General features: G+C 40.8%; 1 protein-coding gene across 2 annotated transcripts in view; it reads left to right on the top strand.

Annotated features, from left to right (window-relative positions):
* Positions 1-13,722, top strand: part of LOC133631087 (zinc finger E-box-binding homeobox 1-like) — a 94,291-nt gene that overhangs the window by 41,715 nt on the left and 38,854 nt on the right. For both annotated transcript variants that reach the window (XM_062023124.1, XM_062023126.1), the window contains exon 2: positions 9,901-10,071. In XM_062023124.1, coding sequence (XP_061879108.1) covers positions 9,901-10,071 — 171 coding nt within the window. The remainder of the gene's footprint in view (positions 1-9,900; positions 10,072-13,722) is intronic.

The following is a 13,722-nucleotide window of genomic DNA, read 5'->3' as shown; positions in this document are numbered from 1 at the left end:
TGCGTGCCGGCCCAATCACATAATATCTACGGCTTTTCACACACGCTAGTGAATGCAAATCATACTTGGTCAACAGCCATACAGGTCACACTGAGGGTGGACGTATAAACAACTTTAACACTGTTACAAATATGCGCCACACAGTGAACCCACACCAAAAAAAGAATAACAAACACATTTCGGGAGAACATCCGCACCGTAACACAACATAAACACAACAGAACAAATACCCAGAAGCCCTTGCAGCACTAAATCTTCCGGGACGTTACAATATCCCCCCCCCCCCCCACCCCCCCCCCCCGCTTTGCAGTGTCATTGGGATGTTTATATTTAGGAATGTGATTGCTTCTTTTGTTGTTTTCAAAAATTTATTATTGATGCATCTTTAAAGGCCTACTGAAATGAAATTTTCTTATTTAAACGGGGATAGCAGGTCCATTCTATGTGTCGTACTTGATAATTTCGCGATATTGCCATATTTTTGCTGAAAGGATTTAGTAGAGAACATCGACGATAACGTTCGCAACTTTTGGTCGCTGATAAAAAAGCCTTGCCTGTACCGGAAGTAGCGTGACGTCACAGGTTGTGGAGCGCCTCACATCTGCACATTGTTTACAATCATGGCCACCAGCAGCGAGAGCGATTCGGACCGAGAAAGCGACGATTACCCTATTAATTTGAGCGAGGATGAAAGATTTGTGGATGAGGAAAGTGAGAGTGAAGGATTAGAGGGCAGTGGAAGCGATTCAGATAGGGAAGATGCTGTGAGAGGCGGGGGTGACCTGATATTCAGCTGGGAATGACTAAAACAGTAAATAAACACAAGACATATATATACTCTATTAGCCACAACACAACCAGGCTTATATTTAATATGCCACAAATTAATCCGCATAACAAACACCTCCCCCCTCCCGTCCATATAACCCGCCAATACAACTCAAACACCCGCACAACACACTCAATCCCACAGCCCAAAGTACCGTTCACCTCCGTAAAGTTCATACAGCACATATATTTCCCCAAAGTTACGTACGTGACATGCACATAGTACCGCAGTACTATTACATTTAAAAAAGGTACTATACTGCCTTTGGAAAATACAGGTACTTTTTTTTTCATGGACATGATGGCGCGCCATGGTGACATTGCTGATAATAGGAACAGAGCCACATGTGAGTCAACACGCACAGCACTTACAAGCGAACAGTGTGGAGAAGGAAAGGGAAGAATGAACAGATTTTGGTTTCATTTTGGACTTCAAATTTTACGAGGTAGTGAACAGACATTACTTTGGTGTACGGGAGAAGTGATACCCCTAACCACGACTATTAAAACTAATGTATTACCATTACGGTGCGTAGGTTCATGTATTATTTGTGTAAGACCACAACTGTCAACGATAGTTTGGAGCGCCATATACATCTATGCTGTGCGCACTAACATTCAAAAGCGGGAAATAATGCAATACTAATACGTCAGTAGCCAAAGGATGCCCCTTGTAGACATACTGTTAATATTATTAAAGGCCTACTGAAATGATTTTTTTTTATTTAAACGGGAATAGCAGATCCATTCTATGTGTCATACTTGATCATTTCGCGATATTGCCATATTTTTGCTGAAAGGATTTAATAGAGAAAATCGACGATAAAGTTCGCAACTTTTGCTCGCTGATAAAAAAAAGCCTTGCCTGTACCGGAAGTAGCGTGACGTCACAGGAGCTAGTATTCCTCACAATTCCCCATTGTTTACAATGGAGCGAGAGAGATTCGGACCGAGAAAGTGATGATTACCCCATTAATTTGAGCGAGGATGAAAGATTCGTAGATGAGGAACGTTACAGTGAAGGACTTGAGAGGCAGTGATGGACGTATCTTTTTTCGCTCTGACCGTAACTTAGGTACAAGCTGTCTCATTGGATTCCACACTCTCCTTTTTTTATTGTGGATCACGGATTTGTATGTTAAACCACCTCGGATACTATATCCTCTTGAAAATGAGAGTCGAGAACGCAAAATGGACATTCAGTGCCTTTTATCTCCACGGCAATACATCGGCGAAATGCTTTAGCTACGAGCTAACGTGATAGCATCGTGCTTTAACTGCATATAGAAACAAAAAAATAAACCTCTGACTGGAAGGATAGATAGAAAATCAACAATACTATTAAACCGTGGACATGTAAATACACGGTTAATGCTTTCCAGGCTGGCGAAGGTTAACAATGCTGTGCTAACGACGCCATTGAAGCTAACTTAGCAACGGGACCTCACAGAGCTATGCTAAAAACATTAGCTCTCCACCTACGCCAGCCAGCCCTCATCTACTCATCAACACCCGTGCTCACCTGCGTTGCAGCGATCGGCAGAAGGACGAAGGACTTCACCCGATGCGTTTGGCGGCCCGGAGACGTAGGAAGTCTCAAGGTGAGGTCGGCGGCTAGCGCGGCTAGCGCGGCTAGCGCGGCTAGCGCTCCAACAAAGTCCTCCTGGTTGTGTTGCTGTAGTCCGCTGCTAATACACCGATCCCACCTACAACTGTCTTCTTTGCAGCCTTCATTGTTCATTAAACAAATTGCAAAAGATGTCCAAAATACTGTGGAATTATGAAATGAAAACAGAGCTTTTTGTATAGGATTCTACGGGTACCATACCTTCCGTTACTCTGACTTCGTCACGCGCATACGTCATCATACCGCGACGTTTCAGCCGGATATTTCCCGGGAAGTTTTAAAAGTCACTTTATAAGTTAACCCGGCCGTATTGGCATGTGTTGCAATGTTAAGATTTCATCATTGATATATAAACTATCAGACTGCGTGGTCGGTAGTAGTGGCTTTCAGTAGGCCTTTAATAAATACATGTAATAGATTTAGGATATATGTTAATAATTTACAAGGTATTAGCAATTTACAAAATGGATGGATAATGATATACAATTATGATAATTATAGATGTATAAATAATACATTTATAATCGAATCGTAGCCCCTGAAGTATAATCGAATTGTGAGGTGCCCAAAGATACCCACCTCTAATGCTTGGTATCAATATTGGTATTGATCCACCCTTGTTTACATTCAAGAGCTCTATCATGGCTTATTATTGCATGTTTAGCTAATCATTGTCATCCAGCCCTCCAGTGATAGTGATACCTGTAAGATACGTAGTTTAGTTGCTGCCATAGATCTGAGGATTAGTGACTTAACAGCGGCTCAGCGCTGTGAAGGGAAGGCTACTTGCTCGCAAGGATGCAACATTGCTTTGAGGACACGCCATTGCAAAATTTGCAGGACACAGCTAGAATGTGCCATCAACGTGCATTATCACGATATAACAATAGATTTTAAATCTACAGTATCTACCCAAGTCTCTTTCTTGTGGTAATAAGCAGTTGTTCCATGCCTGACCGTGGTAAACAAACTTGTTTGAGATGAGTGATGTTTAGGATAGAAATCAATCAATCAATCAATGTTTATTTATATAGACCTAAATCACAAGTGTGTCAAAGCCAGATCAACTATGACTCAAGGGGAATCAAACATGCAACCCTTTGCTCATAAGCCTCATTTTTAACCCCTCATCCACATCTCCCCGACTAAAAAGCATCAGTATGCTTTAAACGTGTGCTTATTTATATTCCACAATCCACAGTGAGACGTCCCGAAGGCAGAACAGAGCCGGGTGGTGACGGACAGGAGAAGATAAACAGGAAGTAGCTGCTATCCACTTTTAACCTCCACTTCCTCAGACGTCACTTCCCCCCTGCCAGCACCTCACTTACTCGTATGTCACTTCCCGTTGTGTGCCGTGGTTTTGTTTTGTCGATGTAGGTTAAAGGTGATCATAAACGCACCGCATGGCTTTTTATGTGACGTTTGGCTAAATAATGTTGCATTGTTTAAAACAGCTTCTGACTGTGCAGCTTTATACTGAAAGGACTAGACAGGAAGTGACTGTACCCTTTGGTGAATTGTATCAATTGGCAATCAGCTGTTTTGCGTTTAACTCAACTTGAAGAAATGAATGTAAAATCCACTAAAATACTGCGGATGGCCAACATATTCTTTGTGTGGTTCACGTTGGTGAGTCATATTGTTATCATGCACGCCATCAAGACCACGCCTTTTTTTTTTGCATTGTTAAGCATCCTGGTGACAGTTGACATATTTAACATTTTGTATTTTGGGATAAATATACATTATATATTTTTAATAATAGAGCAGGAAAACAGTGTGACTGTCCCTTTAAGAGGTCTTGCAGCTGCTTACTGTGTTAAAGTCTGGTCACATCCAGTCGTAGACAGACAACTTCACTGATGCACACGCGTATATATACACACACACAGTGGGGTAATTGTCTGTTGGGGGCCTGGCGGTCTTCCCGTGCTGCACAGCTGCACTGGGTCAACACGTGCACACGTATGTGCACACAAGCACGCACATTGTAACAGTGGTGTCATCATGCTTGTTTGCTGAGCACCTTAAATTTGTCACGTTGTCACAATGACACATGTTTGCTCACCTGTAGCAGCCAGTCATCGCGTCATGATGACATCAGATAGGAATATTGGCCAGACTCTTATTTTGGCCAGATGCTCTCTTCGGGTGTGGGCTATTCTGCCACGCTGCCTTCCTCGACCTTTGACCCAAATGCGGCTGAGTCACTTTTTTTTTGCGGTGTGTTACCCACCAGTGACCCTAAACAGGAAGTCACTGGTGCATGTGTGCCAAGGATCTTTGTTCCGACCAGGAAGCGATAACAGGCAGTTTAATTTTTCACTTTCAAAACATGTGACTAACTCCACAGTGAGTATATATTTAGATCCATCCATTTTCTACTACTTGTCCCTTTCGGGGTGACAGGGGGGCTGGAGCCTATCCCAGCTGCACTTGGGCGTAAGGCAGGGTTCACCTTGGCCAAGTCGCCACCTCATTGGGCCAACACACACAACCAATCACACTCACACACTAATATATATATATATATATATATATATATATATATATATATATATATATATATATATATATATATATATAATATATATATATATATATATATACATTAATATACACACACACACACACACACACACACACACACACACACACACACACACACACACACACACACACACACATATACATATATACACTACCGTTCAAAAGTTTGGGGTCACCCAAACAATTTTGTGGAATAGCCTTCATTTCTAAGAACAAGAATAGACTGTCGAGTTTCAGATGAAAGTTCTCTTTTTCTGGCCATTTTGAGCATTTAATTGACCCCACAAATGTGATGCTCCAGAAACTCCATCTGCTCAAAGGAAGGTCCGTTTTGTAGCTTCTGTAACGAGCTAAACTGTTTTCAGATGTGTGAACATGATTGCACAAGGGTTTTCTAATCATCAATTAGCCTTCTGAGCCAATGAGCAAACACATTGTACCATTAGAACACTGGAGTGATAGTTGCTGGAAATGGGCCTCCATACACCTCTGTAGATATTGCACCAAAAACCAGACATTTGCAGCTAGAATATTCATTTACCACATCAGCAATGTATAGAGTGTATTTCTTTAAAGTTAAGACTAGTTTAAAGTTATCTTCATTGAAAAGTACAGTGCTTTTCCTTCAAAAATAAGGACATTTCAATGTGACCCCAAACTTTTGAACGGTAGTGTGTATATTATATATATATATATATATATATATATATATATATATATATATATATATATATATATATATATATATATATATATGTATATATACATATACATATAATGTCCACACACACTATGTGTGTGTATGTACATATATATTATATATATATATGTGTGTATATACCGTATTTTTCGGAGTATAAGTCGCTCCGGCGAAAATGCATAATAAAGAAGGAAAAAAACATATATAAGTCGCATTTTTGGGGGAAATTTATTTGATAAAACCCAACACCAAGAATAGACATTTGAAAGGCAATTTGAAATAAATAAAGAATAGTGAACAACAGGCTGAATAAGTGTACGTTATATGAGGCATAAATAACCAACTGAGAACGTGCCTGGTATGGTAACGTAACATATTATGGTAAGAGTCATTCAAATAACTATAACATATAGATGATAAATGGGTTATACTTGTATAGCGCTTTTCTACCTTCAAGGTACTCAAAGCGCTTTGACAGTATTTCCACATTCACCCATTCACACACACATTCACACACCGATGGCGGGAGCTGCCATGCAAGGCGCTAACCAGCAGCCATCAGGAGCAAGGGTGAAGTGTCTTGCCCAAGGACACAACGGACGTGACTAGGATGGTGGAAGGTGGGGATTGAACCCCAGTAACCAGCAACCCTCCGATTGCTGGCCCGGCCACTCTACCAACTTCGCCACGCCGTCCCCTATAGAACATGCTATACGTTTACCAAACAATCTGTCCCTCCTAATCGCTAAATCCCATGAAATCTTATACGTCTAGTCTCTTACGTGAATGAGCTAAATAATATTATTTGATATTTTACTGTAATGTGTTAATAATTTCACACATAAGTCGCTCCTCAGTATAAGTCGCACCCCCGGCCAAACTATGAAAAAAACCTGCGACTTATAGTCAGAAAAATACGATATATATATATATATATATATAATATATACATTTTATTTTTAATTTTTAAATTTTTTTTATATATACTTGCATACAGTGCATCCACAAAGTATTCAGAGCGCTTCAGTTTTTCTGCATTTTTTTTTATGTTACAGCCTTATTACCAAATGGAATCAATTATTTTTTTGTTGCTCAGAATTCTACACACAATACCCCTTAATGACAATGTGGCAAAGTTTTATTTGAGTTTTTTTTTGCAAATTTATTTGAAATAAACTTAGAAATCGCACGTACACAAGTATTTACAGCCTTTGCCATGAAGCTTAAAAGTGAGCTCAAATTCATCTTGCTTCAAGTAATCATCCTTGAGTCCACCTGTGGTAAATTCAGTTGGTTGGACATGATTTGGAGAGGATATATATTGCTTGGATTTTAAAGACTTCACATCTGGCTCATGTCCCGCCCATTATATCTGCTTGATGGCCAAGCTAGCGCTGTTCTCAATGGGTACTAGGCGCCATACTTGGAAAAAAAAAAAGCCCTATGCATGCATTATCGGGTGTACGAATGAATCAAATCGCAAAAAAGATAAACATTTCTTCAGAGTTCCTTGAGAGGTAATCAAAAAGGGCGCAACAATGCAAGATTTTTCGAAAAAACGGCGAGTAAAGCGGCTCATACTGCAGTTCAAGGGAGCAGAGTCAAATAATGCATGAGTTTGCAGTGATCACTTTGTTAAAGGTTTGTTTGACATACTTTTAACGTTTATTATTTCCCATTTAAGTATTATTTTAATATTATTTGTATTTCTTAAACATGTTTGCTACAAATTTTTCGAAAAGCATCAACTCGGCGAGTCTAAAAGAAAGCAAATGTGCACAAGACCTAAAAGTTTAGAGTTTTTGGCAAAGGCAGCAATCATAAATAATTCAGCACATACACAATGTTGCCATCTATAAGTATATTTTGATAAAGACGGGGAAAAACACGCTACTCGTAAACGGCGCCTGCAACAGCAACAAACATGGCCGTAGACAAAGTTAAATCATGAAATGCAACCTTACCCAAGCAAAAACGATGCATTTTTATCCGAAAGAGTTTCGATACTAATTTCCTTGACCCAGCCACACACAAATAAGTTGTAGACCTCCATGCTTTTCCAAGTTTCTATCTGTTTTGTCGTGTGAAAAAGGTGTCTAGAGCTCAATAGTTTGATGTGTCTGGGAAGGCGACCGACGTATAATCCTTTATCACTTGACAAAATCTTTTTTTTGATAAAGTATAGGAATGGATTCTATTGCATAGTTTGACCGTTTCTGCTTTTTGCAGAAAGATTCAAGCCTCATTTGTACTCAGATAATTTGCGCTCTGCTTGCTGTACCACAGCCACTGGTTTTTACTTTCGGGAAGCAGTCACGTGTGAGAATACAAGCAATATAAGGTCCCACACGTGACAGTGCATGGCAGAGCACAAACCACGCATGAAGCGTGGATTGTTTGTAGACCTCTGAGCCAGGATTGTGTTTAGACACAAATCCTGGGGAAGAGTACAGAAAAATATATGCTGTTTTGAAGGTCCCAATGAGCATAGTGGCCTCCATCATTCGTAAATGGAAGAAGTTTGGATCCACCAGAACTCTTACTAAAGCTAGCCAGTAGTCTAAACTAAGCTATTGGGGGAGAAGGGCCCTACTCAGGGAGGTGACCAAGAACCGAATTTTCACTCTAACAGAGCTACAGGATTCCCCTGTGGAGAGAGGAGAAACTTCCAGAGGGAAAACCATCTCTGCAGCAATCCACCAATCAGGCTAGTATGGTACAGTGGCCAGGCGGAAGCCATTCCTATGTAAATGTTTGCCAAAATGCACCTGAAAGACCCTCAGACCATGAGAAACTAAATTATCTGGTCTGATGAGACGTCATGAAGGCGTCATTTTTGGAGGAAACCAGGCACCGCTCATCACCAGGCCATTCATTCTTATAGTGAAGCATGGAGGTGGCAGCATCATGCTGTGGGGATGTTTTTCAGCGGAAGGAACAGAGACTAATCAGGATAGAGGGAAAGATGAATGCAGAAATGTACAGAGACATCCTGAATAAAAACCTGCTCTAGAGCGCTTTTGAACTCAGACTGGGGCAACGATTCATCTTTCAGCAGGACAACGACCCTAAGCACACAGCCAAGATATCAGAGGAATGGCTTCAGGACAAGTCTGTGAATGTCCTTGAGTGGCCAGAGCCCAGACGGGAATCCCATTGAACATCTCTGGAGAAATCATAAAATTGCTGTGCATCGACGCCTCCCATCCAACCCGATAGAGCGCAAGAGGTGCTGCAATGAGGAATGGTCGGAATTGCCCAAAGATAGGTGTGCCAAGCTTGTGGCATTGTATTACAAAAGACCTGAGGCTGTGATTGCTGCCAAAGGTGCATCAACAAAGTGTTATGATCCGTAGCCCGGATTCAGTTCTGTTTTCTGCACCCCTGAGTTTGTGTTTTTCAGTTACCATGGGTGCTTATTGGTTTCACCTGCCTCTGGTTAGTGTTTGGCACGCTCACCTGCTGCCAAGCACTAATCAGAGAGCTATTTAGAACTGCCTTTTCCGGTCAGTCAGGGTGGCTTCCTAGTATGCTACACAACAGTTAACGACGGTATTTTGATAACTTTTGTATGCTACACTAGGCTCCTTCTTTGTATGCTAGCTCCCACGCTAGCCCCCTCAGCTTTGCCTCCCGTGCTATGAGCACGCTTTTGTTTTTTTCCTGCCTGATTTATTGTTAAAATAAATCATATTTTACCTTCACACTGTGTCCGGAGTCCGTCTGCATCTTGGGAGAACAACCCCCGCATCACAATGCGACCCGATCGTTACACAAAGTTTTGAACAAAATCTGTGAATTTTTATTTACATGTGAGTGCTTACTCTTTTTAATACATTTTAAAAGCTCTAAAAAAAACTTTTGACATTGTCATTAATGCATGTAGAATTTGGAGGGCAAAATAAATGAATCCCATTTTGAAATACATGAAAATATGTGGAAAAAGTGAAGCACTGTGAATAGTGAATACTTTTCAGATGCACTGTTTAATGTTATAATCTTTTTTTACCTACATACGTATGCTTACTTGGTATCATTTAAACACACACACAGACAAAGGGGAGCAATCAGCCCGTCTTCCAAGACATCATCCGTCTAATTGTGCCTACCTGCTACGCTGTTAATGTGATGCTGATTGCAGCAGTAAGGTGTCTCATCTGCGCTGATTGGGACATTCTGTTTTTCTTTTCAGTGCCAAACTTGAACGGCGGCCTGGAGGCCAGTTCAGACTCGGACGATGACGACAAGCTACATATCGTGGAGGAGGACAGTCTGCTGGAGCCGGATGTTGCCAATGCCAAGGCAAAGGAAACCCGTGGGGGTGCTGCCAGACTATTACCACAAAACGGCTTCTGGAAAGGAGGTAAGACATTACCGTAGAAAAGTCTTTCAGCAATGGAGCTTCAGGACCGCTTTACATTTTTTCCCAATTCATGTATGTACAGTTGTGTTCAAAATAATAGCAGTCCCACATCACTAGCAAGATAAATCACTGTTTTTGTTAGAATTTCAACTTCTACACAGCAAGTAAGTTTGTAGGATGTTTAGTAAAGGTATAGAAAACCAACAGGCATGACGTGCATGCTGCTGATTCTGTGAAACTGAATCATTTACTGAAAGAGGCGTGTTCAAAAAAATAGCAGTGCGTAGTTCAATTAGTGAGGTCATTGATTATGTGGGGAAAAAAAGGTGTTAAACAAGTGGCCCTTATTTAAAGGCCTACTGAAATGAATTTTTTAAATTTAAACGGGGATAGCAGATCCATTCTATGTGTCATACTTTATCATTTCGCGATATTGCCATATTTTTGCTGAAAGGATTTAGTAGAGAACATCGACGATAAAGTTCGTAACTTTTGGTCGCTGATAAAAAAAAGCCTTGCCTGTACCGGAAGTAGCGTGACGTCACAGGTTGAAGGACTGCTCACATTTCCCCATTGTTTACACCAGCAGCGAGAGCGATTCGGACCGAGAAAGCGACGATTACCCCATTAATTTGAGCGAGGATGAAAGATTCGTGGATGAGGAACGTGAGAGTGAAGGACTAGAGTGCAGTGCAGGACGTATCTTTTTTCGCTCTGACCGTAACTTAGGTAAAAGGGCTCATTGGATTCCACACTTTCTCCTTTTTCTATTGTGGATCACGGATTTGTATTTTAAACCACCTCGGATACGATATCCTCTTGAAAATGAGAGTCGAGAACGCGAAATGGACATTCACAATGACTTTTATCTCCACGACAATACATCGGTGAAGCACTTTAGCTACGGAGCTAACGTGATAGCATCGTGCTTGAATGCAGATAGAAACAAAAGAAATAAGCCCCTGACTGGAAGGATAGACAAAAGATCAACAATACTACTATCAGGAGACACCGAACCAAACACTGGACCTGTAACCACACGGTTAATGCTGTGCCGCCTGTCGAAGCCTAGCAATGCTGTTGCTAACGACGCCATTGAAGCTAACTTAGCTACGGGACCTCGTCAGAGCTATGATAAAAACATTAGCGCTCCACCTACGCCAGCCCTCATCTGCTCATCAACACCCGTGCTCACCTGCGTTCCAGCGATCGACGGCGCGATGAAGGACTTCACCCGATCATCGATGCGGTCGTCGGCTAGCGTCGGATAGCGCGTCTGCTATCCAACTCAAAGTCCTCCTGGTTGTGTTGCTGCAGTCAGCCGCTAATACACCGATCCCACCTACAGCTTTCTTCTTTGCAGTCTCCATTGTTCATTAAACAAATTGCAAAAGATTCACCAACACAGATGTCCAGAATACTGTGGAATTTTGCGATGAAAACAGAGCTGTTTGTATTGAGATACAATGTGTCCGAACACACGCGCAAACGTCATCATACATAGACGTTTTCAAGCGGAAGTTTCCCGGGAAATTTAAAATTGCACTTTATAAGTTAACCCGGCCGTATTGGCATGTGTTGCAATGTTAAGATTTCATCATTGATATATAAGCTATCAGACTGCGTGGTCGGTAGTAGTGGCTTTCAGGAGGCCTTTAAGGATCAAGGCAACTGACGCTGCATATGCTGGCTGTGCATTTGTCCTTGGAAAAACAGAGTGAAATGGGTCGTTGAAGACACTGTTCAGAAGAAGAGCGTTCTTTGATTAAGAAATTAATAAAAGAGGGGAAAACCTATAAAGAAGTGCAGAAAATGATATCAAACGCTATAAAATGGCAGCCAAAACCAAAAAGGCGAGGAAGAAAAAGAAAAACGACTATTGGAATGGATGGGAGAATAACCAAAATGGCAAAGGCTCAGCCAATGATCAGGTCCAGGAGGATGAAAGAAGATCTAAGATGGCCTGTGAGTTCTGTAACAATCAGACCACGTCTATGTGAAGCCAAGCTACCAGCAAGAAGCACCCGCAAAGTCCCATTGTTAAAAAAAAAGACGTGTGCTGAAGAACACATTGACTGGCCTAAAAATAAATGGCGTAATATTTGGGGACTGATGGCGGTTACAATTTGCCAAAGAACACATTGACTGGCCTAAAAATAAATGGCGTAATATTTGGGGACTGATGAGAGTAAGATTGTTCCTTTTGGGTCTAAGGGCCACAGACAGTTTGTCAGACATCCTCCAAACACTGAATTCAAGCCCCAGTACACAGTGAAGACGGTGAAGCATGGTGGTGCAAGCATCATGATATGGGGATGTTTCTCGTACTATGGTGTTGGTCCTATTTATCGCATACCAGGGATCATGGATCAGTTTAAGTACATCAGAATACTGGAAGAAGTCATGTTGCCATATGCTGAAGAGGAAATGCCCTTGAAATGGATATTTCAACAAGACAATGACCCCAAACACACCAGCAAGCAAGCAAAATCATGTTTCCAGACAAACCGAATTCAAGTAATGGAGAGGCCAGCACAATCCCTGAACTCTAATCCCATTGAAAACTTGTGGGCTGACATAAAAAATGCTGTTCATGAGGCAAAACCACAAAATGCAGAGGAATTGTGGAACGTAGTACTATTGTCCTGGGCTGCATTACCTGTTGACCGGTGCCAGAAGTTGGTGGACTCCATGTGCCACAGATGTGAAGCAGTTATCAAAAACCGGGGTTATTCAACTAAATTATAGTTAATAATTTGAAGGAAAGTTGAATCTGCAAGCCTTTCTTAGTTTATACAGTACATTTGAGTTGTATAAAAAAAGATGTCAACACTGCTATTTTTTTGTTTTATATTTCTTGAGTTTCTGTAAAATGTTGACAAATTAAATTACTTTTTTTCCAATTTTCTGGCTTTGAAGTAGAATGTGCAGTGTCCCCAATGCATTTGTGTTCATTAAAATACAATTTATTTGAAGAATTTTGAGGTTTACTCACCTTTTTAAACACACTGCTATTATTATGAACATAAACTGTATGTCATGTAGCTAAGTTGGTACCTATAAAGGCATTATAACAACACCTGGTCTGCCAGAGCATAAGAGGACACCGCAGGAGTGATCAGTGTTGCCAATTTAGCAATTATTTACAATAATCAGACCTCTATTTTCAAAAACGTGCAGAAAATCTGAAAAGACTGGCATAATCGCTCGAATTGCTCTTCTTGACGACCAGCATGAATTTACCATGAATTGATTAACGTGGACCACTTATTCGGGTGTTACCATTTAGTGGTCAATTGTACGGAATATGTACCCCCCCACTTCGGCAGTGAAGTGTATATACTCACAAGAAACCAAATAGCTTTGTCTTTGACCTTTTTTTTTACTTAAAGAAAGCAAATTAACATATTATATGAGAATGTTATGTTATGATTATCTTTAACCGAATCACAGCAGTGCTCAAATTAAAAAACAGCATTCCCTCTCATGTGATATTGCTTAATTAACATTAATGATGTGCACTTTAACAACTAGGCTTACAACTATACCTAATATATAAAGGGGTGGTAAAGTGACTATTACCTGCAGGGCAAACATTAGCTAACCAGAAGGCAATAACAATGTAAACAAAAAACACCTGCTTAAAAGATC

This window comes from Entelurus aequoreus, linkage group LG16, assembly GCF_033978785.1.
Source record: "Entelurus aequoreus isolate RoL-2023_Sb linkage group LG16, RoL_Eaeq_v1.1, whole genome shotgun sequence".
NCBI classification, from domain to species: domain Eukaryota; kingdom Metazoa; phylum Chordata; class Actinopteri; order Syngnathiformes; family Syngnathidae; genus Entelurus; species Entelurus aequoreus.
This window is presented reverse-complemented; position numbering and strand designations above follow the sequence as displayed.